Source organism: Amblyraja radiata, chromosome 29, assembly GCF_010909765.2.
Source record: "Amblyraja radiata isolate CabotCenter1 chromosome 29, sAmbRad1.1.pri, whole genome shotgun sequence".
NCBI lineage: Eukaryota > Metazoa > Chordata > Chondrichthyes > Rajiformes > Rajidae > Amblyraja > Amblyraja radiata.
In genome coordinates, this window is record NC_045984.1 from 34,546,920 (window position 1) to 34,574,409 (window position 27,490).

At 44.5% G+C, this 27,490-nt stretch overlaps 1 protein-coding gene across 4 annotated transcripts in view; it reads right to left on the reverse strand.

Moving 5' to 3' along the window:
- chaf1a (chromatin assembly factor 1 subunit A) overlaps positions 1 to 27,490 on the reverse strand; it is a 77,033-nt gene that overhangs the window by 16,419 nt on the left and 33,124 nt on the right. For 3 of the 4 annotated variants that reach the window (XM_033047286.1, XM_033047283.1, XM_033047287.1), the window contains 8 exons: positions 25,296 to 25,531; positions 23,943 to 24,003; positions 22,678 to 22,758; positions 19,882 to 20,111; positions 11,378 to 11,546; positions 3,080 to 3,157; positions 1,397 to 1,489; positions 589 to 841 (listed from right to left, as the gene is read on the reverse strand). In XM_033047286.1, coding sequence (XP_032903177.1) covers positions 589 to 841; positions 1,397 to 1,489; positions 3,080 to 3,157; positions 11,378 to 11,546; positions 19,882 to 20,111; positions 22,678 to 22,758; positions 23,943 to 24,003; positions 25,296 to 25,531 — 1,201 coding nt within the window. The remainder of the gene's footprint in view (positions 1 to 588; positions 842 to 1,396; positions 1,490 to 3,079; positions 3,158 to 11,377; positions 11,547 to 19,881; positions 20,112 to 22,677; positions 22,759 to 23,942; positions 24,004 to 25,295; positions 25,532 to 27,490) is intronic. The other variant, XM_033047285.1, reaches the window with a different exon arrangement.

Consider the following 27,490-nt stretch of genomic DNA (forward strand, 5'->3'; position numbering starts at 1 on the left):
TCCAAATCCAAAGGTTCCAGATTCAGACACAACCACAGCCAAGTGTACATAATAGCAAGGCTGATATTTTAGTGCAGTAAAGAGACCAAGATGCTGTCTTGCAGACGTCACTAGGCTACAGCTTCAACAGGACTTAGTTGCAAAAGACTATATTCTTTGAAGAGCAAAAGTTTTGTTATCCCAGTTGACCGAACTAAGCTTATCACTTAAAACAAATCAACCCATCGTGCAACATGGCACTTTTGATACTGTGCTCTCAGAATTTTAGGGCAAAAATGATGCGTGCTTTTTTTTTGCAAGATGTGGTCATTAGTGCCTCTGCATTCATGTTATATTTGGGCATGCTGAATAATTCCTGGATTGAAAACATTTTTCTAATTTTACAGACAGTCCATGTAAACTGATAAAACTTTGGGTATTTGGTAAATTGATTGCCAACAATCTAATTGTCTAGGAGCAGGCCATTAAAGTGTTGTACATTTACATTTATTCATGCTAAGGAATTTAACAATTGCTACACAATTTCGATTTCAGTTGCAGTGACAGGTCTCTGCATTCAGAATTCGAGATTGATTGAGGATTCCTTACTTTGTTCTTCTTTTAATTTCCCATTGTACATTCCCTGCAGTTGTTCATCTTCAGCCTGGTTTTCAAACATGTGAATTGAAAACTGTTGAAGAGCCCTCATGGTGGAGTTGTGCAGCATGTCACTGTCAATCTCCCAAAAACATCCAAGCAGGGTGGGTTGCAGCACTTGAAATTTCTTTCCTTTCATTAATTCGTCCCATTCTTTTGCCTTCATTCGCTGACGGATTTTCTGTTTTTCAGGATTTTCACCCTCCTGGACAAATCAAATGTTAAACACAAAATTACCTGATCTTTCTTTGAAGAATTATGATTTAAATAGTATTCATCACAATACTAACATCTGCTTATTGTTGTTATTTTCCCCTAATTGGACGGAATGGCAAGCCACTGAAGAATCTTGCAGTGCATCTAATTTTCTTCAAATACTTATTTTGGGAGTAGGGTAGGGGAAAGCAAAGGGTTTGGTTTGCATAGGCAATTCACTTGTACCTCACCCTGGGAATTATTTGCACAATCATTGACCATACTTGGAACACAGCACAAGCCAATCTCACCATCAAGTTTCTATTTTGTTCCTTTGATATGCAATCATTGCATTCAAGTTCCCTCTTTCACCATTGCGTACTAAATTTAAATCCTGCATCAGCTAAGATCAATGTTTAGCACAAACTAGAAATTAAACCTAATGAATAACTTGTTGCATCACTTGCATTAGGGTTAGGGTTATTCATGTTATTATACAGACGTTATTAACAGCAAAGCGAGTGATTAATCAGAGGCTTAGTAGCCTCTGCTGATGAAGCCATACCTCATTGGTCGCGCCTTCTCCGTCAGACAAATAGCCATGGGGAACAAAAAACCCATCATCATCATCTTCATCATCTCCCTCATCATCATCATCCTAAACAAAGGGGAAAAAAACCTCATTAAGCACAAAATGATTGCATTGGATCACATTCACATCCCAAGAGCACACAAAATTTCAATAAACCAGCAAGAAAATGATAAATTACATCTCATAGCCACTTTGATGTTGCACTCTCAATCAAATGTTCCCAATGTCGGCATGGAAACATGAAAATGCAAACATCTAAAATAAACGTATGTCAGATTTTCTGTGCCAACATGTTCCACTTCAGTTTTTAGCTGTTGCAATTATGTTTTTTTTCTAGGAATACCCCTCTTTCGCAGCTTAGTTATCTTAACCAGCCAAACTTACAATTCCATTAAAAGCACGATCATCTGCGCTCCTTTTAGAATATATTGAGCATCGAACAAGTGTGGTTTCAACGAGAGTTGATTTAAACGTGCTATATAAATAAAATGTACTTACTCACTAAAACATATCAAATTACATCAATTATGAAATGTTAATGTAATTTTTTTTTTTATGTTGGAAATACTCTGCAGTGCAGAAAACAGAAGGTAAGAAACAGAATTCAAGTTTCAGACTGCTTGCAGTTCTGAGGATTAGGTCATCAATCCAAAAGATTTGCAGCATTTTGTTTAAACTTCAGATTTACAGCATCTGCAGATTTTATTTTAAAAGATTTGCAAATTTCTCAAGTTGGACCTATGCTTTTGTGCCAGATTCACAGCTGCAAGTTAAATTTGTCGAAACCAGGATATTTTGTTATTGATTTACTGGATCCTTACTAAGAGATTAACTCGCTACTGACTTTTCTTATCACCCATAGCAACTGGTACAGGTTTAAACTCATCCAACATTCCATGGAAAAGCAACTCCCTCGGTGTGGCATGTTTTCAATCCGTAGTTCATATCTGTACCATAAGTAATTCTAACAAAGATCTGTACTGACCTATCAGTGCAGTGTTTTCCAATTCATAGAACAGTACAGCACTGAACAGGCCCTTCAGCTTACAATGACTGTGCCAAACATGATACCAAGAAAAACCCAATCTCCTCTGCCAACAAATGATCCGTGTCCCTCCAATGCCTGCATATCAGTGTATATCGGCATCTAAGACTCTGAAACAGATACTATCGCATCTGCATTCACCATCACCCCTGGCAGCGAGTCCAGGAACCTACCACTCCATGCAAAAAATAACTTTTTGCTTAAACATTCCGCCTCCGACCTTAGAATAATGACCTGTAGACTGTAATATCCACCCTGGGCTTTGCAGCTGGGGTAGGGCTTTGACCATCTACTCTATTGATACCTCTCAATTTTATATACTTCTATCAGGTCTCCACTGAACCTTTAATGTTCCAGAGAATACAATCTAGATTAGACACAAAGAAACTCCAAGTTACATACATTTTTCTGCACTAACAGAACAGTTCTCTTGCCCAGGAAGACGATTAGGTGCAATTTCTATGATCCACTGATATAAAATGGTAAAATATGTATAAAATTGTTCCAACAGGACATAATTTTTCCAATTACAAAAAAGTAGAATGTGAGTAAATATTAATGAATATATTATGCAAGATATCATCAAATGACACTCAAAAGTCAGTACTAACTCCTTCACTGTGGGAGAGAGATTCTCCAGGTTCTTCTTCCTCCCACTCTTCATCACTGTCCACTTCATAATCCAGTAACTGTTGAAGGAACAAATTAAAATTCACACTCTGATTTAAAATAGCTTTAATTGCTTCAAACTTCAATTTTGATACTGGCAAATAATTAAATTGCAAAATCAAACTTCAATTTTGATACTGGCAAATAATTACATTGCAAAATCAACTCCCTTGTTATTATATCAATAAAATACAAATGTTTTTCACTTGATTTAAAGCAAAACCAAGTAACACATTTTCCCTTCATTTTACAATTCTCCATTATTACATTACATTGTATAATTACATCAAGAAAGAATCTGCCAAAGTATTCTATGAATTCTATATTCGCAAAACAACTCATTTTGTTTGCTTTCAGAAAGACTAATCATATTAATAGCACATCATAGCACAATTCAGATTTTCAACTTACTTCGCCTGTACCATGCAACTGTTCCAAAAGCCAGCAGAATTACTTGAGCCCAAGAAATAATGTTATTGCCAATGAAATCTGGTACCAAATGAGCCTTTGCCATTTTTGATTTCCAGGCACAACTGACAAAGTAGCACAAGATACGACACAATTCGTCCCTTCCCACCAAAACCACCCCCTCTCCTGGCACTTTCCCTTGCAACCGCAGGAAATGCTACACTTGTCCCTTTACCTCCCCCCCTTGAATGCATTCAACGGCCCTAGCCGTCTTTCCTGGTGCGGCAGAGGTTCACCTGCACCTCCTCCAACCTCATCTATTGCATCCGCTGCTCTAGGTGTCAGCTGCTCTACATCGGTGAGGCCAAGCGTAGGCTTGGCGATCGCTTCGCCCAACACCTCCGCTCGGTTCGCAATAACCAACCTGATCTCCCGATGGCTCAGCACTTCAACTCTCCCTCCCATTCCGAATTCGACCTTTCTGTCCTGGCCAGAGTGAAGCCCACCGTAAATTGGAGGAGCAGCACCTCATATTTCACTTGGGCAGTTTACACCCCAGCAGCATGAACATTGACTTCTCCAATTTCAGGTAGTCCCTGCTTTCTCCTCCCCTTCTCAGCTCTCCCTCAGCCCACTGTCCCCGCCTTCCTTTCTTCTTCCCGCCCCCTCCCCCTCCTTCACATCAGTCTGAAGAAGGGTCTAAACCCGAAACGTTGCCTATTTCCTTCGCTCCATAGATGCTGCCTCAGCCACTGAGTTTCTCCAGCATTTTTGTCTACCCACAAGATACGACACTGCGCTTTGTATTGTTAAAAAAATGACCGGTGTTATAGGTGACCACAGCATTATTGAGGGGTTGTACTCTTAGACAACAGTCCTTAATTGTGATTTTCCTAAGGCAAATTCCCTATGCCTACTAAATCCCAGGTTATGTGGAGGTTATGCATTCTTATGGTATGTTTTTCACTCATATCATTTTATCCTGGATTAAAATATCCACTAGTGGGCGAGACGAGGACCTGAGTACCTGCCTCAACTACCTCCTCCGATAGGTCGTTCCAGACACCCACCAGCCTTTGTGGAAAAGTTCCCGCTGAGGTTCCTTATAAATTTCACCCCCCCCCCCCCCTCCCCCTCCCTCCTTTGGTTCTCGATTTTGATTTTGAATGCAAAAGACTGTATTTATTCAATCTAGGCTCTCAGGGTTTTGTACACCTCCATAAGATCATCCTCATCCTCCTGCGTTTGAGTATGGAAATTGAGAGGTCATGATGCAGTTATAGAAGACGTTGGTGAGGCTACATTTACAGTATTATGTTTAGTTTTGATCACCATGACATAGGAAAGATGTCAAGCTGGAAAGGATAGAGATGATTTACAAGGATGTTGCCATGACTCGAGGGCATGAGCTATAGGGAGAGGTTAAGCAGGCTAGGACTTTATTCCTGGACGGGGGGTGATTTTATAGAGGTATATACGATTATGAGAGGAATAGATGGGTAAATGCACAGTCTTTTACCCAAAGTAGGGGAAATTGAGAACCAGAGGACAGAGGTTTGAGGTGAAAGGGGAAAGATTTAATAGGAACCTGAAGGGCAACTTTAAACAAAAAACACAAAGGGATATAGGTAAGAGGAGATAGTTGAGGCAGGTATAATCACATTGTTTAAAAACAAACATTTGGACAGATACATGGATAGGACAGGTTTGGAAAGATATGGGCCAAATGCAGGCAAGTGGGATTAGCATAGAAGGGGCACGTTGGTCAGCATGGGCAAGTTGGCTCAAAGGACCTGTTTCCACGCTTTATGACTATTACTAATTGTAATAAAAGCCCAAGGAGTACTTCAAGGATCTGACCATGGCTACTGCAGTTCCCCTCCACCCCAATCCTTAAATTCAAGAACTTCTATTTATTTAGCTATCCATTTATTTAATTCTTTATTTCGGACAGAATAAAAGCCCAGTGTGAAACAATATACGAAAAACAAAATAACAACAAGAATATTTATAAAGTGTCATAAACAATATGTATAAATAAATGAAATCGTATGTGTCCGAAAAGGAGCAGGAAGAAGCCAAAACTTATTAATTCCCACCCCTTATTCAACTGCTTATAATTATCTTATACAAATTTAGCAGCTAAACATATACCAGCAGCTAGATGTGCACCAAATTATTTACATGTATACACTAATCAAATATTTACAAAGCCATACAAAAAAATAAAAAATAAAATAAAAAATCCTCATATACTATACAGTATCTCTTAGTCATATATACAACCCATCACCCTATAATCACCCTTCCTAATACAATCAGTATAACAAATATCCCACACAATCACCTATCCTCATCCCAGGGTCCTTCAGCTGCTGGACATGGGGGACAGGCTGTGGTGGAGACGCCACTCAAAATAAAGGAAGGGATTCCACGCCAGTGGGCCACATGACTGATGATTTTTTTGCACGGTTCATGTATAGTATCCGATTCAGATTCAGATTCAGATTCAATTTTAATTGTCATTGTCAGTGTACAGTACAGAGACAACGAAATTACCTGAATAAAGTCTATTTTGAAATTAAAAAAAAAAAATCATCTCCTCCAAGCTGGTTACCTAGCTCTCAGATTTACCTGAATAAAGTCTATTTTGAAATTAAAAAAAAAAAATCATCTCCTCCAAGCTAGTTACCTAGCTCTCAGATCTGGGTCTCTACGCATCCCTCTGCAATTGGATCCTCGACTTCCTCATTCACAGTCATCCGTATCGGTGGAAATGTGTCATCCTCGATAACAATCAGCACGGGAGCACCTCAAGGCTGTGTGCTCAGCCCCATGCTGTACTCCTTCTATACTCATGACTGCGTAGCCGGACATAGTGCGAACTCCATCATCAAGTTCACCGACGACACCACTGTTGTGGGACGTATCACTGATGGGGACGAGTCAGAATATAGAAGTGAGATCGACCGATTGACCAAATGGTGCTAGCACAATAACTTGGCTCTCAACACCAGCAAAACCAAGGAACTGATTGTGGACTTTGGAAGGGGTAGGATGGGGACCCACAGTCCCGTTTATATCAACGGGTCGATGGTGGAAAGGGTCAAGAACTTCAAATTCCTGGGTGTGCATATTTCCAAAGATCTCTCCTGGTCCCAGAACACTGATGCAATTATAAAGTAAGCACATCACAGGGCTCGAAATTAGAGGTTGCCCGGGTGCCATTGACCACTCAAAGTGCAGCCGGGCAACCTAAATGCCGACTCATTTTGCCCGGCTTGGCAATCAAATACTGGTTTATACCGATAGACACAAAAAACTGGAGTAACTCTGCGGTTCAGGCAGCATTTCTGGAGAATAGGAATGTGACGTTTCGTGTCGGCGGCTGTATTCGTCTAGTATCTTTGATTGTGGGGCAAAGATACTAGATGCATGGTAACGAAGTGTCGGCCCCGAACTGCAACAGCGGTCGCAGTAGCGGCTCCGCCGCCTCCCCCTCCCGGCGGAAGGAACTTCCCTCTCTCTCCCTCCTCCCGGCCTCGGCATGCAAGAGGGGTTGTGAAAGCGCCGTTGGCGGATTTGCAAGCAGCGACCGCTATCGCCCTGATAACGGCCACTGCTTGCAAATCCGCCAACGGCGCTTTCAATACAACCCTTCCGCACGCCGAGGCCGGGAGGAGGGAGGCGGAGGCCTCCTTCCGCCGTCTGAAGCAGCTGCACGACAGACCCTATAGCTATAGGATCTTTGAGCTTCCTGTCGGCTGGCGGAGGAGGGGCGGTGGTGAGGAGGCGGCTGCACTTTGGCGTTGGACAGGGACGGCCAAGGCAGCGGGGCGATGTTGTCCGAGGAGCGCTGACCTTCCTACCTCCCCACCTCCTCTGCACCTTCCACCCCACCCTCTCTCTTGTACCCCCCCCCTCCAATCCTGGGACCCTTCCTCTCCATCCCACCTCCTCTATTCAGTCCTCGCTGACATCCCCTGTGCTCCCCTCCCCATCAACCCCCCCCCCCCCAAATCTATTCATCACCCTACCCACCTCGCATTGATTCTCCTGCCACACCCCCCACCCCTCCTACACTGGTCATCCAATTCATCCTGTACTGACCCCCCTTCCCATCCATCCTGCACTTCTCCCCCCATTCATACTGCACTGATCCACCCTTCATCCCGTACTGACCCATCCTCCATTTACCCTGCACCAATACCCCCACCCATCCCGTAGTGATCTGCCTATTCATCTTTTACTGATCACCATTCATCCTGTACTAATCCCCTCATGCATCCTGTACTGATCCCCTCATGCATCCTGTACTGATCCCCTCATTCATCCTATACTGATCCCCTCATTCATCCTGTAGTGATCTCCCATTCATCCTGCACAGATCCTCCGATCCACAGTCCTGACCCCCCCCCCAATTCATCCTGTACTGATCCCCCCCCATTCATCCTGTGCTGACCCCCCCCAATCTATCCTGTACTGATCCCCCCCATTCAAGAAGAATGGGAGGAACAGTTTGAAGAAGGGTCTCGACCCGAAACGTTGCATATACAATACAATTTATTTGTTGTCATTTGAACCCAGAGGTTCAAACGAAATTTGGTTTCTGCAGTCATACAAACAAGAAGAACCAAGACACAACACAATTTACACGAACATCCATCACAGTGAATCTCCTCCTCACTGTGATCGAAGGCAGTCTTATCTCTCCCCTGCACTCCTCGTTCTCCTCCCGATGTCAAGAGTCAAAGCCCCCGGCGGACGATGGTAAATAAGTCCCGCGGCAATTCTAAAGCTGCGCCGGGCGATGTAAGGCCCCGCTCCAGGTCATCCTCAACCCCGCAACTCGGGCGGGAGAAGTCGCCATTGCGGAAGCCCCGAAAAGCGGTCTCCCAGCAAGGACCCGCGGGCTCCCGGTGTTACTGTCTACCAGGCCTGCGGTAAGCCTCCGAATCTCCTGGGTCGGGTCGCAGCAGCGCGCCACCACCGCCCCGAACTCGGCCAGCTCCACGATGGTGGGTAAGTCCGTGGGTAAATTCAGTGGGTGAGCCCCAGGTCGTTCCGGTTGGAGGCCGCTCCACGGTGCTCGGCCCCAACGACAACGGAGACCCGACAGAGAAAAGGTCGGGTTTTCCATGCAGGGGAAAGATTTTTTTAAGTCCCCCCCCCCACACACATACCCAGTTTTAAAAAAAAAATTTAAACTACATACAAACGAGACAAAAAAAAAAAAAACGACAGACGGACTGCAGAGGCCGCTGCGACGCGAGTCGCGCCGCCCACCCATTTCCTTAGCTCCATAGATGCTTGCTCACCCGCTGAATTTCTCCAGCATTTTTGTCTACCCCCATTCATCCTGTACTGATCCCCCCCCCCCATCCTTCCCGTACTGATCCCCCCCATTCAACACCACTGACATCTCCCCTCACAATTTTACATACTCCAACCAACACGTACTAATTCACCTGCCTCAATCCATCCATTCCGCACCGATTGCCTTCTCAACCCCCCCCCCCGCCCCGCCATATCTATCCACCCCGCACTGATTCACACACCCCCTGACCCTATTGTGCTTCATGGTCTTCAGAGCGAACATTGACTATGTTTGATAACGGAATGCAATCAAATGTGTTTTAATTCCCAATGTTATTATTTGTTTTGACACCATTAAACATATTACCAAAAGAACATTTGCTGCAGTTATGTCCTTTGGCCATCTCTTGTCAGTTAGTGTAATGTTTAACCTGTCAGATGGGTATAATCGGTTTTAACAGCTATTATCATAAAATGCCTTTAGAAATTTCCTTGCAACCCGTATATTTTGTTATGGATAAATTATGTGGGAAGCCAGAGTGTTTCTGTGCCAATAGCAATAACGACCCATGCTATGGCCATGTCATGGTAATTTTCAGTCCTTCACAGAAAACATAGAAACATAGAAATTAGGTGCAGGAGTAGGCCATTCGGCCCTTCGAGCCTGCACCGCCATTCAATATGATCATGGCTGATCATCCAACTAGTATCCCGTACCTGCCTTCTCTCCATACCCTCTGATCCCCTTAGCCACAAGGGCCACACCTAACTCCCTCTTAAATATGCTTGCATCAATTGCAATATGTAAAAAGAGTTGAGATATTGTATTATCATTTTGCTGCATGTCATTGCGGTATATATAATGTCTTGATTGGTGAATATGTTTAGTTTGTGACTTTATTTGAAGCAGAAATAATATGTGAATGTAGACAAAAGTGCTGGAGAAACTCAGCGGATGCGGCAGCATCTATGGAGCGAAGGAAATGGGCAACGTTTCGGGCCGAAACCCTTCTTCAGACTGATGGATTTTGGCCTGAAACGTTGCCTATTTCCTTCGCTCCATAGATGCTGCTGCACCGGCTGAGTTTCTCCAGCACTCTACCTTCGATTTTCCAGCATCTGCAGTTCCTTCTTGAACATAATATGTGAATGCTTCATTGAGCATAATTCCAACTGGTAACTACGCACTTCGTCCAAGCACATTATCACACGCTTCATGCAAATCGTCTTAAATGACCACCTAAACTGTAAGTTGGCAACCTAAAAAGCTGTCAAGGTTGCCCGGCTGGCAACAGGGAAAAAAAGTTAAGCGAGAGCCCTGCATCAGCGCTTCTACTTCCTAAGATTACAGAGAGTCGGTATGTCAAGGAGGACTCTCTCGAACCTCTACAGGTGCACAATAGAGAGCATGCTGACTGGTTGCATCGTGGCTTGGTTCGGCAACTTGAGCGTCCAGGAGCGGAAAAGGCTGCGAAAAGCTGTAAACACTGCCCAGTCCATCATCTGCTCTGACCTCCCTACCATCGAGGGGATCTATCGCAGTCACTGCCTCAAAAAGGCTGCCAACATCATCAAGGACCAACACCATCCTGGCCACACACTCGTCTCTCCGCTGCCATCAGGTAGAAGGTACCGGAGCCTGAAATCTGCAACATCCAGGTTCAGGAACAGCTTCTTCCCCACAACCTATTATATATATATTCTATGGTATATGGACACACCGATCTGTTCTGTATTTATGCCTACAATATTCTGTTATGCTGCAGCAAGCAAAAATTTCATTGTCCTATCTGGAACACATGACAATAAACTCTCTTGAGTCGACTTGAGCGGCGCCTCCTGGTGGTATATTTTCTATAACAGTTTGTCTTTAATAACAAGCCACTCACCGTCAGTGAACGTTGCTTTACATCAGGGATCAGCAACCTACGGCTCCCGGGCCGAATATGACCCGTAACCCGAAATCATCCACCCCGCAGGTGGATTTTTCCCTCCGTAATCATCCGGCCCGCCGAATGCCGAGCTCTGGCTGTACCGCATCCTGCGCAAAGCCGCCGGCACGGCCGCGCACCTTCTGTCAACACGTTTAAGAAAGAACTGCAAATGCTGGATAAATCGAAGGTAGACAAAAATGCTGGAGAAACTCAGCGGGTGAGACATGCAAGGATTGCATGAGGCTGCCTCACCCACTGAGTTTCTCCAGCATTTATGTCTACCTTCTGTGAACACGTGATTTGATGCCTGCCATCCGCTCACAGACATGCGTCCTGGTCCCTATGCAGGACAAGGTTGCCGACCCCTGCTTTAAATGTTCACCTGGAACGTGGCAAAGCTGCAATCAATCGTTGTTATTGCTACAACTTATATTTTATTCCTAGCAGAATTAACCATCCAATTAATGCAAATAGGCAACTTTCAAGTGTGTGACATTATCTTCAAAGACTTAAAGGTTGGGAATTGCAGGAGAAGTCTCCAATTATGTGTGATTATTTCATTTATCGCTCCATCTTCCTTACCTCATCTTTAGCAAAAGGATTCCGGGGATTCACCTTTGCACTCTTCTTCTGCCAACTCCCCCAATAGGCAGGACGGTGATTTTCTCGAAACTGCAGCAGCTTCATCCTGCATAATTTCTTCCTATCAATGGTCCCACTACTTGAATTGGTGTCTATCACAATCACATCACTGTTTAAAAAGATAAACCAAAATTAACACCAATTTGGACATGAATGTAGATTATGTAGATGGCAGATTTGTTCAGATGCTAATTATTCATTGCAACCCTAAACCCTGCCCATTTTCAAAAGAGTTAAAGTTAGATTTAGCTCTTGGGGCTAAAGTAATCAAATGATATGGGGAGAAAGCAGGAACGGGGTACTGAGTTGAGATGATCAGCCATGATCATATTGATTGGCGGTCCTGGCTCGAAGGACCGAATGGGCAACTCCTGCACCTATTTTTCTGTCTCTCTATACACAGCTGTAACAACGATTAATAACGTTATCCTTATCATCTTAGCAATGTACTTTTACAGTTTTGACCGCTTCGCCGAACAGTTGCACTTGGTCCACCAAGGTCTTCTAGATCTACTGGTTGTTAATCATTTTAATTCCCCTTCCGATTCTTATACTGCCCTCCCTGTCCTGGGCCGCCTCAATTGCTAGAGTAAGGCCGCACGCAAATTGGAGCACCACCTCATATTTTGCTTGGGTAGCTTACAACCCAGTGGTATGAACGTTGAATTCTCTAGTTTAGTTTAGTTATGCAGTGTGGAAGTAGTGATCCTCGCACACTAACACGATCCCACACACACACGGGACTATTTACAATTTCACCGAAGTCAATTAAACAACAAACCTGAACGTCTTTGGGGTGTGAGGGGAAGCCGGAGCACCCAGAGAAAACCCACGCAGGTCACGGGGAGAACGTACAAACTCCATAGACAGCACCTGTAATCAGGAATGCGGTCTCAGGAACCAGGTCTCTGGCGCTGTAAGACAGCAACTACTGATATCCCAGTTCCATAGTTTGCAACAATGCATCCCTCTTGGGATCACACCGCACTAAGCCAACAAATTGGCACATCAGGGAACCTCCCTGCCTGAGGTCATCTGTTGCCAGCCCTGATTTGTTCTAATAATAATAATACATTTTATTTATGGGCGCCTTTCATAGAAACATAGAAATTAGGTGCAGGAGTAGGCCATTCGGCCCTTCGAGCCTGCACCGCCATTCAATATGATCATGGCTGAGTGAGTCAAGGACACCTTACAAAAATTGAGCATGTAGAGGAAAAACATGTAAGGGGAATGAAATAAATAGTAGAGACATGACTAGTACACAAAGTAAAGACAGAATTCAATACAAAACACAGTATGAGGCAATTAATGCACAGATGAAAAGGGACGGGGACGTGGGGCTAAGGATAGGCAGAGGTGAAGAGATGGGTCTTGAGGCGGGACTGGAAGATGGTGAGGGACACGGAATTGCGGATCAGTTGGAGGAGGGAGTTCCAGAGCCTGGGAGCTGCCCTGGAGAAAGCTCTGTCCCCAAAACTGCGGAGGTTGGACTTGTGGATGGAGAGGAGACCGGCTGATGTGGATCTGAGGGACCGTGAGGGTTGGTAGGGGGAGAGGAGGTCAGTGAGATATGGGGGGGCCAGATGGTGGAGGGCTTTGTAGGTGAGGACCAGGATTTTGTAGGTGATCCGGTGGGAGATGGGAAGCCAGTGAAGTTTTTTGAGGACTGGAGTGATGTGATGCCAGGATTTGGTGTGGGTGATGAGTCGGGCGGCTGCGTTCTGGACCAGTTGGAGTCGGTTGATGTAGGTGGAGCTGATGCCAAGGAGAAGTGAGTTGCAATAGTCCAGTCGGGAGGAGATAAAGGCATGGATGAGTCTTTCAGCAGCAGGCGGTGTGAGAGAGGGTCTGAGTTTGGCGATGTTGCGGAGATGAAAGAAGGTTTTAATGACATGGCGGATGTGAGGCTCAAGGGAGAGGGTGGAATCAAAGATCACGCCAAGGTTGCGGGCCTGGGGAGATGGGGAGATAGTGGTGCTGTCGATGGTGAGAGTGGGGTTATTGATTTTGCTGAGTGTGGCTTTGGAGCCTATGAGGAGGAATTCTGTCTTATCGCTGTTGAGTTTGAGGAAATTATGTTGCATCCAGGTTTTTATAGCTGACAAACAGGAGTTGATATGGGAGACGGGGGGTTATGGGGGGATTTGGTGCCAAGGTAAATCTGGGTGTCATCAGCGTAACAGTGGAAGTCCAGATTGAAGTGGCGGAGTATCTGACCAAGGGGGAGGATGTAGATGATGAAGAGGAGGGGGCCGAGTACGGAGCCTTGGGGAACGCCTTGAGTGACTGCGGCTGTAGCAGAGGTGTGGTTGTGGAGAGAGATGAAGTGGGATCTGTTGGAAAGGTAGGAACGGAGCCAGCTGAGTGCAGAGCCTTCAATGCCGAGGTCTTTGAGTCTGGTGAGCAGGATGTTATGGTTCACTGTATCGAAGGCTGCGCTCAGGTCGAGGAGGATGAGGATGTTGAGGGAACCAGTGTCAGCAGAGGTGAGGAGGTCGTTGAGGACTTGAGGAGAGCAGTTTCTGTGCTATGGAGGGGGCGAAAGCCAGATTGGAGGGGTTCAAGTAGGTTATACGCAAGGAGGTGGGAATGAAGTTGCGACGCAACGATACGCTCCAGGGTTTTTGAAAGAAAGGGGAGGTTTGAGATTGGGCGGTAGTTAATGAGAGAGGAGGGATCAAGACCAGGTTTCTTTAAGATTGGTGTAACGGCAGCAGTTTTGAAAGCGGAGGGGACAATTCCTTGGGACAATGAGGAGTTGAAGAGATTAGTGAGGTAGGGGCAGAGAACGGGGAGGCAGGACTTCAACAGGGGAGTGGGGAGAGGGTCGAGGGAGCAGGTAGTGGGTTTGGAAGAGCTGATGAGTTTGGAGATTTCAATAGGGGTGACCAGGTCAAACTGGGAGAGGAAGCAGTGTGGAGGAGGGGTAAGGAGGTCAGTGGAGATGTTGAAAGGAGGGGCCTTGGTAGGTGGTGGAGTAGATGCTGGGGAGTCGGGTACAGGGGATAAAGATTGATAGATGGTGCTGATTTTATCAGCGAAAAAGTGGAGGAATGAGTTGCAGAGATCCGGAGTAGAGGTAGGGAGAGTGTTGGCTCGAGGCTTGAGGAGGTTGCCCACTGTGGAGAAGAGGGTTCTGTGGTTTAGGCAGGGATCGGTGAATATGGAGGAGAGGTAGGCAGATTTTGCAGCAATGAGGGCATCTTTGTAGTCAGTGAGGTGGAGTTTGTAAGCTTCAAGGTGGACTGTGAGAGATGATTTCTTTATAAGTCGTTCGAGTTGGCGACCAGTCTGTTTCAGTTTACGAAGTGCAGGTGTGTACCAGGGTGAGGATGTGTTGAAAGTTACGGTTCTTGTTTTGAGGGGGGCCAGAGTGTTGAGGGAGGTAGACAAGGTGGGGTTGAGATGGTTTGTGAGATCAGCAGGTGAGATGGGGGTTGAGTCCAGGGGGAGAGTGGTGGAGAGCAGGTCAGAGAGATGGTGGGAATCAATGGATTTTAGATTACGGAAGGTGATTTCTCGGAGGAAGCGGGGGCGAGGTGTCGGAGAAGGGATGGTGAACCGTATAAGCTTATGATCAGAGAGGGGGAAGAGGCAAGGATGGAGGTCGAGTACCGGTTGATTTGTGGAGCAGACCAGGTCAAGGATGTGACCTTTGTCATGGGTGGGAAAGGTGACGTGCTGAGTGAGAGAGAAGCTGTCCAGTAAAAAGGCGAATTCAGATGCAAGCTTGCAGGTGGGGGAGTCCATGTGAATATTTAAGTCACCAAGTAGCAGCAGACGTGAGGAGAGGGATGAGGCAAGTGTGAGGAGTTCAGTGAAGTCAGATAGGAAGGAGGGGTTTGGTTTAGGTGGCCGGTAAATGAGGATGACTGTCATGGAGGAAAGGGCTTTGAAGGCGAGGAATTCAAATGATGCTACTGGGGGGAAGGTGAGTTCAGTGATACGAAAATTCTGGTTAAAAATAACAGCTAGGCCACCTCCATGGCGGGAGGGGCGGGGCTTGGAAATGTAATTAAATCCAGGTGGGGATGTTTGATTGAGGGAGAAGAAGACATTGGGTTGTTGCCAGGTCTCAGTGAGCAGAAGGAAGTCCAGAATGTTGTCAAGGATTAGTTCATGGAGGGCAAGGGCTTTGTTGTTGAGTGACCTGGTGTTGAGGAGGGCAAAGTTGGCATTGTGAAAGGGTGGAAGGATGGGGGCAGGCTGGAGAGATCTGAGGTTGTCCCGGTTGACAGTGCGTGCGGTCAGCTGGGGTGGGGGGTGACGCGGTTGAGGGGGGGCAGAGCGTGGTAGTGAGCAGACGGATGGAATGGAATGTCCGTGGTTGAAGCAAACACGCCTGCGCCGAGAGCCTCTGTGGATGTAACGGGGTCGACGCAGAAGTCCAAGCTGTTTAACGACCTGGATGCAGGATGGGATGTGGTTGTTGCAGAAACCAGCCATCTGCAGAGTTGAGTATTTGAGCATGATGGTGAGGGTGCAGAGAGGTGTCCAGCGGTACAGGTGCAGGTGGAGAGAGTATCCAGCGGTGAGGGAGCAGAGAGGTTGTCCAGCAGAGCGGGTGCAGCGAGGTGTCGAGCAGTGAGGGAGCAAAGAGGTTGACCAGCAATGCAGATGCAGCGAGGTGTCCAGCAATTGAGGGAGCAAATAGGTTGTCCAGCAGAGCAGGTGTAGAGGTAGTCCAGTGATGAGGGTGCAGAGGTAGTCCAGTGATGAGGGTGCAGAGAGTATCCAGCAGTGCAGGTGCAGAGAGGTTGTCCAGCAGTGCAGGTGTAGAGAGGGTGTCCAGCGGTGCAGATGCAGAGAGGTTGTCCAGCGGTGCGGGTGCAGAGATGATCCAGCTGGAGCAGGGAGGTGTCCAGCGTCGATGGTGCACAGGCACAGGAGGTGCCCAGCATCCAGCATCGATGGAGAACAGGCACAGGAGGTGTCCAGCGTCGATGGTGCAGGTGTCCAGCGTCGATGGTGCACAGGCACAGGCAGGTAGGTAACAGTTAACAGGTAGGTAACAGACGGCGGGGGGGGGGGGGGAACAGCGGGCGGAGAAGCGGCGAACAGTCAACGCCAGCGTCCTCTCCGGGCAGCGTGCAGGGATTCTAGCGGTTCTGGCGGATAGCTGTATAGGCCGCAGGGGGACGATCGTTCAACGGCCGAAAATGGCCAAAAAAGACCACAGACCACCTCAACTGGAGTGACCCTCCAGTGGTCCCACGACAAGTGGTAGATCAATACCACGTCCGGGATGAAAATATACCGCAGTCGGCAATTGAAGGAGATGAAGCCGATTCGCGGTAAGGGACCGTTGTTAATTTGAAATTCCCGCCGCCGCCATTTTCCACATCAGGGAACCTTCCTGCCTGAGGTCATCTGTTGCCAGCCCTGATTTGTTCTGGTCTGTTCTAGCTTCCAGATCCCCCTACAATCAATCTGACGAAGGGCCCTGACCTAAAACGTCACCAATCCATTTGCTAAAGATACTATGCTGAAGATAGACATAAAATGCTGGAATAACTCAGCTGGACAGGCAGCAACTCTGGAAAGAAGGAATGGGTGAGGCTTCGGGTCAAGACCCTTCTTCTTATTACTTCTAAACCAAATTCCACTTGTAACTAGGGATGATTTTCAATATGCAAATTAAACCAAAATGATCTGACATTAACTGTGACTTTTATGTATCAAACAAAAACAATGCTTTGTGAATAATTTCAGAATTATGTTACAAATAGCACCATAAAAGTCCGGAACAAGCCAATTCCCATGTCTCTCAGAATAAGTATTTATTGATTGGCCTCTATCTACCCATCTGTTAATTCCCCCCAGTCTGGGACAAATTTGGTAACGATATTAGAAAAATCGAAATCATGGGTCTGCAGCTTTTGGCAGAGAAGTTATACAGCTCTGGAGATGGAGGGAATGCAACATACGGATAGACAAGTAAAGATATACTGGTGTATAGTTTAGTTTAATTTTGAGATGCAGCGCGGAAACAGGCCCTTTGGCCCACCAAGTCCGCGCTGACTAGCGATCCTTGCACATCCCCAATAAGCCGCTGGCCACATTTGGAGTATTATAAGCAATTTTGGGCACCATAGTTAAGGAAGGATGTGCTGATGAGCTTGCCCCGGGACTGCCTACAGTTCCCAGGTCGGCTCGCCTACCCCGGGACTGGCTGTAGCGCACAGGTCGCCTGCGTGCCCCGGGACTAGCTGCAGTTCCCTGATCAGCTCTCGTCCCCCAGACAGGCAGTTCCCAGATTGGCTCGCCTGCCCTGGGACTGGCTGCAATGTCCAGGTCAAATGCGTGCCCGGGGACTAGCTGCAGTTCCCAGATCATCTCTAGTCCCCGGAACTAGCTGTAGCGCCCAGGTTGCCTGCGTGCCCCGGGACTAGCTGCAGTTCCCAGGTCACTAGCTGCAGGTCCCAGATCTGCTTGCCTCCCCGGGAATAGCTGCAGTCCCCAGATCAGCTCTCGTCCCCGGGATAGGCTGCAGTTCCCAGGTCGGCTCACCTGCCCCGGGACTGGCTGTAGCGCCCAGGTCGCCTACGTACCCTGGGACTCGCTGCAGTTGCCAGATCAGCTCACGTCCCCGGGACTGGCTACGGTTCCCAGGTCGTGAAAACGAATTGAAAAAAAAAAATACGCCTGCGGGCCGGATGATTTAGGATTTCGGAATGAACAAGTTGCCGACCCTTGGTCTAGAACTAGAAATCATAGCCTCAGAATTAAAGGACTTTCCTTTAGGAAGGAGATGAGGAGAAATGTATTTTGTCAGAGGGTGGTGAATCTGTGGAATTCTTTGCCACAGTAGTTTGTGGAGGCCAAGTCAATGGATATTTTTAAGGCATAGATAGAATCTTGATTAGTACGGGTGTCAGGGGTTATGGGGAGAAGTCAGGAGAATGGGGTTAGGAGGGAGAGGCAGATCAGCCTTGATTGAATGGCGGAGACTTGATGGGCCGAATGGCCTAATTCCGCTCCAATCACATGACCACTTATTAACACCATCCTACACACACTAAATACAATTTACATTTATACCAAGCTAACTAATCTACAAACCAGTACGTCCTTGGAGCGTGTGAGGAAACCGAAGATCTCAGAGAAAACCCATGCTGTCACAAGGAGAACATACAAACTCCGTACAGACAGCACCCGTAGTCAGGATCAAATCTGGGTCACTGGGCTGAAAGCGATGTAAGGCAACAAATCGACCACTCCGCGCCTTTTTTTGAATCAGGCAAAGGGCAAATTACACAAAAGTGGATTCTGTTAACCACACAAGGATAGACATACAACTGAAAATAGTGTCAAATTTGCAAACTGACAGAAACATTGCAAATTAATTTTAAGTACTAAAAGGGACTTGCAAGAGATCTTGGTAAGATGATGGAATGAACAAGTGTTGGCACTTAAAATCATCTTCAACAAATGTGGAAATAAAAAGGATTCAATTAATAAAAAGGACTAGATATGATTGATAAAAAAAAAATTGCTTGTATTTCAGAAAAAAAATTGTATTTAAGAGCAATCGGTTCATGATCAGCTTAGTTTAATTATAGGATGGAGAAAAGTTCATGCTATAGGAGCAGAATTAGGTCATTCAGCCCGCCGTCTACGCCATTCAATCATACATGATCTATCTTTCCTTTTCAACCCCATTCCCCTGCCTTCTCCTGATAACCCGACACCCTTACTAATCAAGAATCTGTCAATCTCCGCCTTAAAAATATCCATCGACTTGGCCTTCACAGCCGTCTGTGACAATGAATCCCTGACTTTCTCCCACTGGTGGAAACATCCTCTCCACATCCACATTCACTCTCCAGGCCTTTCACTATTCAGTAAGTTTCAATGAAGTTCCCCCTCATCCTTCTTCAGCGAGTACAGGCCCAGTGCCATCAAACTCTTATCATACTTTAACCAGTGAACCCGGGGATCATACCCGTAAACTTCTGGATCCTCCAACGCTAGCACATCCTTCCTTTGATATGTGGCCCAAACTGCTCATAATATTGCAAATGCATTCTGACCAGTGCCTCAAAGCCACAGCATTTCATCCCTGTTTTTATATTCTAGTCCTCCCGAAAGAAACGCCAGCATTACATTTGCCTTTCTAACTACCGATTCGACTTGCAAATTTACCTTTTGGAAATCTTGCAGCAGTACTCCCAAGTCCCTTTGCACCTCCGATTTCTGAATTATCTTCCCATTAGAAAATAGTCTACGCCTTTATTCCTAGTACCAAATGCGTGACTCCACTGCCACTTCTTAGCCCACTCTCCCAACTTGTCCAAGTCCTTCTGCAAAATCCCTGCTTGCGCGACACTACCCGCCCCTTCACCTATCTTCTGCAAACTTGAAAACATTTCATATCAATTCACTGGTCTCCTACTTATTCCAAAGCAAAATAATGATAAACGTGGCAATTTGATTTTTACCTGCATGAACTGCATTCGGTGATGTTTATTTTGGGGCTTGTTGGGCCAGATGTTCTGGGCTTCTTGGTGTGCAATTCTTTGAAGTAATTAGCACTGAAACTCTGATGTTCCAGCAACTCATCTAATCGCTCCAGAACTTCTTGATCTAAGTATAGCCGACTTGTTGGAGCAAGGAACATGTGTTCTTTGATTTCAAAAGGAGCAAACTTTCCACAGGATCCAGCTAGAGTCTGTGGAACAGATGCACTTCTAGTTACAGGTGCAGAATGAGATTACACATACAATGGCAATATCCTCAGTGGTGTGTAACTATTGTTTGAGTATTCAGTTTCCATGTACTGCTCATTCTAATATTAAAGGAAATATGGCTACTTGTCAAATACACAAAATCATTAGAGATAGAGAAAGGATCCAAGCAAAACATTTTTTAATGGAATCAGATTTAGTAAGCATTCTGATAAATTCTGTCCCAGAGGCTGACACAGATGAGAAAGAATGCTTTATGAAAGACAAATGGGACAAATTAGATTGCATGGTATTCAAGGAGAGAGAGCTAAATGGTTAGAATATTGCTTAATGGATGGAAGCAGTGGGTGATGGTGGAAGGTTATTTTTTTGTCTAGAGGATTGTAACAAGTGGTGTGCCTCAGGGTTTGGTGCTGGGCGTATTGCTGTTTGTCATCTATATCAATGATTTGGACAAGAACGTGCACGGCAAGATTGGCAAATATGCAGATGACACAAAAGTGGATGCTATTTTAGATAGTGAAGATGGTTGCCAAAAATTGCAGCAGGATCTTAATTGGTTGGGAAGGTGGGCTGAGAAATGGTTCATGGAAAGTAATACAGAGAAATGGGAGGTATTGAATTTTGGGAAGTCTAACATGGGCAGAACCTACACAGTAAATGGTAGGGCTTTGGGGAGAGCAGTTAGAATCTAAGAGTGCAGTTACATAGTTCCTTGAAAATGTCATCACAGGTAGATCGGCGAGTCAAAAAGACTTACAGCACATTGGCCTTCATCATTAAGAGCATTGAGTATAGAAGTTGGGAGGACAGTTGGTGCGGCTAGATTTAGAGTATCATGTTCAGTTTTAGTCACCATGTCATAGGAACTGTTGCCAAGCTGGAAAGGGTGCAGAGAAGATTGATGAGAATGTTGCCAGGACTGGAGGGACTGAGCTATAGGGAGAGGTTGAGCAGGCTAGGACTTTATTCGTAGGAGCATAGGAGGATGAGGGGTGCTCATAGAGATGTATTAAAATAATGAGAGGAATAGATCGGGTAAATGCAGTCTTTTGCCCAGAGTAGGGGAGTTGAGAACCAGAGAGCATTGGTGAAAGGTGAGGGAGGGGGGTTCAAGGAGATTTAATAGGAACCTGAGGCGTAACTTTTTGCTCCGCACTAAGTGTGGTGGGTGTATGGAACAAACTGCTGGAGGAGGTAGTTGAGGCAGGTACAAATTGTAACTTTTTAGAATCATTTGGACAGGTACATGGATAGGATAGGTTTAGAGGAATAGGGGTCAAGCACAGGCAGGTGGGACTAGTGTAGATGGGGCATGTTGGTTGGCGTGGGCAAGTTAGGCTAAAGGGCCCATTTCCACGCTGTATGACTCTTTGACAATTAAAGGATTCAATTCTGCACACCAAGAAGTTTCCATGGAAGACAAATGGATAATACAATTCTTGATGATTCATCAGCATTCACTACAGAATAAAACAGAAAACTCTTCCAAAGAATTTCCTCAGTAGTAATATCCAGCAAAGTGCACGTTACAATATCTGGGGAAGACAGTGGAATTGCCACAAAGTGCAATCAGATGAACATCCTGTTGGCAAATATTCACAAAGTTTAATTCTAAAAGGTTTACGGACTATGTCAGCCAATTTGCATGTGACAATTACAGGTCAGCAGGACCATTTGACTCATCGGTCGAAACATCCCCAATTTAGCTACAAGCTTTTCAACTAGATTTCAACTCTTGTGTCTTTATTAGGAAGTCCATTTTGTGATTTGATCATTCTCTCTTGGCATCAACCATATATCTACTTTTTGTTAGTTTGTACTGCAGTCTCTTTTCCCATCAACAGGTATATTAATATTTCAGATTTTCTACCATCTCATCAGTGCATGCATAATCAAAACTTCTCTACCCCACTCAAAAAACTTGGATAGTTCAGTCTTAATTACTAAATTTATTAAAACAAGTTTTTTTTCCTTTGCATTGCTACCAGTAGTTAAATATTATGCTATATTTCTTGATTACCAGAACCAAAGCATAAAGTACCCCCTGTATTAATTCAATCCGGAGAAGTTTTGTTGGTTGAAATGATGGATGAAGAGGGCAGTTAAGAGAAACATTATCTTGATAACTAATCTTGCTTCAAAAGTTTTAGATTTTAATTTTTGATCTTTCCATTCTATACTTCAAGAAGAGGCAAACAAAGTTTCCCTCCAGAAGATAAAAGATGGAATCCTGCAGCTAGATCAAAAGCATATTCTGAAGAGTGAAAACACACAAGATGACACAATTATTGCAAAATTCCTACTATGTAATGACAGTTGAAATGATACATCACCAGGAAAATTTGTTTCCCTTCTTACATGGTTGAGGTAAAATGGAACACACATAAAAAAACTCTTTGAAGCCTGTGAATAACATATATTTTTAAATAACTACGAGAATAGGGTATTAATGAACCAGTGGCAAAAATGCCCTTATACTTGGTTTGTACAAGAGATAATTGGTTTCAGATAAAAAAAAGTATTCAAGTCTAAAAAAATATCCCTTACCTTTGGGGCTTGTGGAGCCTTTGGTTTTTGGAAGAATCTAGTTATTTCTGAAATTTCCTTCACTTTTTCTGCCTTCAAACGCTGCAATCATATTTGACGTGTATACTTCAGAAGTTACCATTAGAAACGAATTCATTACTGCATTACGATTAATTTTACAATCTAAACAGAGCATCAGTTTCAATATTTTGGTAATAGCAATTCAAATGCTTATGTAGGTACTAGAATAAAGGGAGGTCATTTAAGACTGAGGTGAGAAAAAACGTTTTCACCCAGAGTTGTGAATTTATGGAATTCCCTGCCACAAAGGGCAGTGGAGGCCAAGTCACTGGATGGATTTAAGAGAGAGTTAGATAGAGCTCTAGGGGCTAGTGGAGTCAAGGGATATGGGGAGAAGGCAGGCACGGGTTATTGATAGGGGACGATCAGCCATGATCACAATGAATGGAGGTGCTGGCTCGAAGGGCCGTATGGCCTCCTTCTGCACCTATTTTCTATGTTTCTATGTTGTGTGAGATATGGAGTTTTGATTCTATCACCCTTTCAATTAGTGAGTTCCAACTCTTAACATGGATAAAAATCAATTTATTTCCAACAACCACCTCTTCACCACCCCCCCCTACCCCCCCAATCCTTCTATCAATTATGTTAAATCCATGCACCACACCCAAACAAAAAGACTTCAGTTATTCGTGTTCACCATTTGGCTTCATATTTTGTGCATTACTTTGTGTAAGAAAGAACTGCAGATGCTGGTTTAAACCGAAGATAGACACAACAAGCTGGAGTAACTCAGCGGTACAGGCAGCATCTCCGGAGAGAAAGAATGGATGACGTTTCGGGTCGAGACCCATTTCAGACTGAAGAAGGGTCTCAACCCGAAACGTCACCCATTCCTTCTCTCCAGAGATGCTGCCTGTGTCTATCTTGTGCATTACTATGCTGGTTTCTTTTAAATGAGTGAATATCAATTCTAACCTACCCACTCTCACCTCATGAACAAGATTCTCCAGTCTTTGCAAATTCTCCAAAGAAGCATTTCCCTTCATTGTAATGTGTTGACGACAACTGTGATCATGCACTCTGTTAGACTTGCATAAAGATGGGGCCAGGGGATGAGCAGAGGAGTGGTTTATTTGTCAATGCAGCCAATATCCAAGATGGCAGAATGCTAATACTTTGGCAAAGAAAATTAGGTATATAGAGCAAAGAGCTGCAAAATTATCAGGGAAAGCCAAAGAAATTTAGAATATTGTTATTTTTACCTTTTCTTCCTCTTTTAACCGTTTCTCTTCTTCCTTCTTTTTCTTTTCTTCCAATTTGGCCCTGTAAAATATTAGATATTTTACATCCATATCGACAAATTAAAAACAACAAGTAATGGTCAGTTAATATACTAAAGAGGAAAAAAAGAATGATATTCAAACTAGCAGCGCTGGTATCAGGTTCTGTACATTCAGTAGGATTGTGGGTTCAAATTGCACCATGAATCAAAGTACACAACCTCGTCTAACACTTCACTAAAGAACAGAGGCTTTATGCACACTATATGAAGCAATTCAGTTTAGCTTATTGTCACATCTACCGAGGGGCAGTGAAAAGCTTTTGTTGCATTCTCACCAGTCAGCGGCAGGACAATACATGATTACAATCGAGCCATCCAGTGTACAGATACATGATAAAGGAATCAAGCCACCATCTCTTCACAGGTGGAGATACAACTGATGAAAGGGTAGCCACAGTATCATAACACAAAAACAGTCCCTTCAGCCCAACTCATCCAAGCCAACCAAGATGCCACATCTAAGCTAGTCCAGTATTTGGCACATAATCCTCCAAATCTTTCCAGCTGACGCAGCTGTCCTAATGTCTTTTAAAGCTGCTATTGTAACCACTTCAACTACTTTCGCTGGCAGCTTGTACCATATACCTGCCACCCTCTGTGTGAAACAATTTCCCCTCTGGTTCCAATCCCAACCACCCTCACCTTAAACCAGTCTTTACCGTGGGAAAAAGACTGTGCATTCAACTTATGCTTTCCCCGCATGATTTTATACATCTTCATAAGATGGCCAATGTGCCATTTTCAGGGAACTATGTAGTTGTTCACTGGGAAGGTCCTGCCCTGGTTGAGCTTCCCAAAATACAACACCTCACACTTATCTAAATTAAACACCATTCGCCATTCCTCAGCCCACTTGCCCAGCTGATCAAGATCTTGCTGCAATTCTTGATAACCATCTTTGTTTTAAAACCCCTAAAACCTCTATTTTAGTTTCATCTGCAAGTTTACTAATCAGACCTATATTCTAATCTAAATCCTCGATATAGATGACAAACAGTAATGGGCCCAGCACCAATCCCCGAGGCAAACTCAAATCTTAGGCCTCAAATCTAAAAAACATCCACCACCCTCTGCTTCCTACCGTGGCCAATTCTGTATCCAGTTGGTTTATTTTGCTCCATGGTAACATTACATTCTGCATCAACATCTGAAATAAACAAACTACATATCCAGTAAAGTGCGATTGTTGCACTTCTCATGCAAATTGACTTGGATTTTTAGACAAAACCCAACAATTGTAATTTTTAACGTGTTCAATGGATAGGCTACATACTCTAATGCATCTTGTTTTTCTTTCCGTTTTTCCTCCTTTAATCTTAACTTCTCTGCTTTCTCCTTTTCTTCTTTCTCTCTCTTCTCTTTCCTCTCCTTGTCTTTCTGTTCCTTTTCATCATCCCTTTTCCTCTTTGCTTCTTCTTTTGCACGCTCTTTGGCGTGTTTGGCCTCTTCTCTTGCACGCTCCCGCTCTTCCTTAAGCATTTTATGGTTCTGCTGTTTCTCTTCACGCTGCTATGGCAAAAACAAAAGTATCAACATATGAAGAAGGAAACGTTTCTCAGCTGGTATTAAAATGCTGGAAGCACCCATTTTGGCTCGTCTTTTGTGATCTAGCAAATAAAAGGAGAATTTGCTTGATTTTCCCTTGTCACTGATTCAATAGCTGCAATCCTTGCCACGCTAAAGCCCCACTTAGGAGACCTAAACAGCAACCTCTGGTGACCTTGCCCGCCACCCAAAAAAAAATCAAGGTCGAGGTGACCTGCAACCTCCTACCACCTCCCATGCATATGTTGAAAACCTTCCTCGACTATGAAGAAAACTGGCTTCGACTAGACCTGCGACTAAAAAATTATCGATTTTTAAAACGGCAACCTATTTTTAGTCGAGGCCGGTTTTAATCATGATGAAAAAAATAGCAGCAACCTAGATGAAGCCTCGACCACGCGGAAACCACTTTCGACCATTAGGGAGAGTGACTAAAACCTCCGGTGACCTCATGGAAACCTTGGGTGGTGGGCAAGGTCACCAGAGGTTGCTGTTTAGGTCGGCACAACTATTGGTGAAATACTCATGTTCTAAAAGAAGGCAATACTGAAGATCCAAGTCAAATAAAGATGGCACACCAGATATGAAGTTATAACTACAAAGGCCATGGGGAAAGGATGTTGAACTCAATTCCAGAAGATAATAGATAATAATAGATAATAGACAATAGGTGCAGGAGTAGGCCATTTGGGCCTTCGAGCCAGCACCGCCATTCAATGTGATCATGGCTGATCATCCCCAATCAGTACCCCGTTCCAGCCTTCTCCCCATATCCCGACTCCGCTATTTTTAAAGAGCCTTATCTAGCTCTCCAGAGAACCTGACTCCACCACCCTCTGAAGCAGAGAATTCCACAGACTCATCACTCACTGTGAGAAAAAATGTTTCCTCGTCTCTCTTCTAAATGGCTTAATCCTTATTCTTAAACTGTGGCCCCTGGTTCTGGATTCCCCCAACATCGGGAACATATTTCCTGCCTCTAGTGTGTCCAAGCCCTTAACAATCTTATATGTTTCAATGAGATACCCTCTCATCCTTCTAAACTCCAGAGTGTACAAGCCCAGCTGCTCCATTCTCTCAGCATATGACAGTCCCGCCATCCCGGGAATTAACCTTATAAACTGCACACAATACTCCAGGTGTGGTCTTACTAGGGCTCTGTACAACTGCAGAAGGACCTCTTTGCTCCTATATTCGATTCTTGTTATAAAGGCCAACATGCCATTCGCTTTCTTCACTGACTGCTGTACCTGCATGCTTACTTTCATAGCCTGATGTACAAGAACCCCCAGATCCCATTGTACTTCCCATTTTCCCAACTTGATGCCATTTAGATAGTAATCTGCCTTCTGTTTTTGCTACCAAAGAGTTGCCAATGTCAACAGACAAAAGGCGTCAATTTTTTTTCATTAATAACAAAGACTGCGGATCAAGTGCAGGTAGAGCAAGAAACTCATTGCTACAGATGTAGTAATTCTTTAGCAAAGTGCACTCAATGCTCCTTGTCAGTTATACCAAACGCTGCAAATAGATGTGTAACTTAATTTACTTAATATCTGTTACCAACTGTTGTTTATATTAGAACAAGTTTTTTTTTCTATTAAAAATTCTATTGTGCAAACAATTGCCCTTCTCAGTACCACTGAAGCAAGCAACATTATCCCAGAAACAAAGTTTTTAGGGTAACTTGGCATCAGTCACAGTATTGCTTGAATGTTAGATTAGGTCAGCACAGACAAGCCCAAAATGATGAATGTAGGCATTATAATCTAGATTTTTAATTGAAAACACATTCCTGGAAATTTAAGGCAAAATAAAATTGAATTCAAATACTCTGCATTACGATACTTGGAATATTATTCCCAATGAGTTGTCTTCAGCCCAAGTAATTTTCTTTCAATGCTGCAAACTTTCAACTTATCA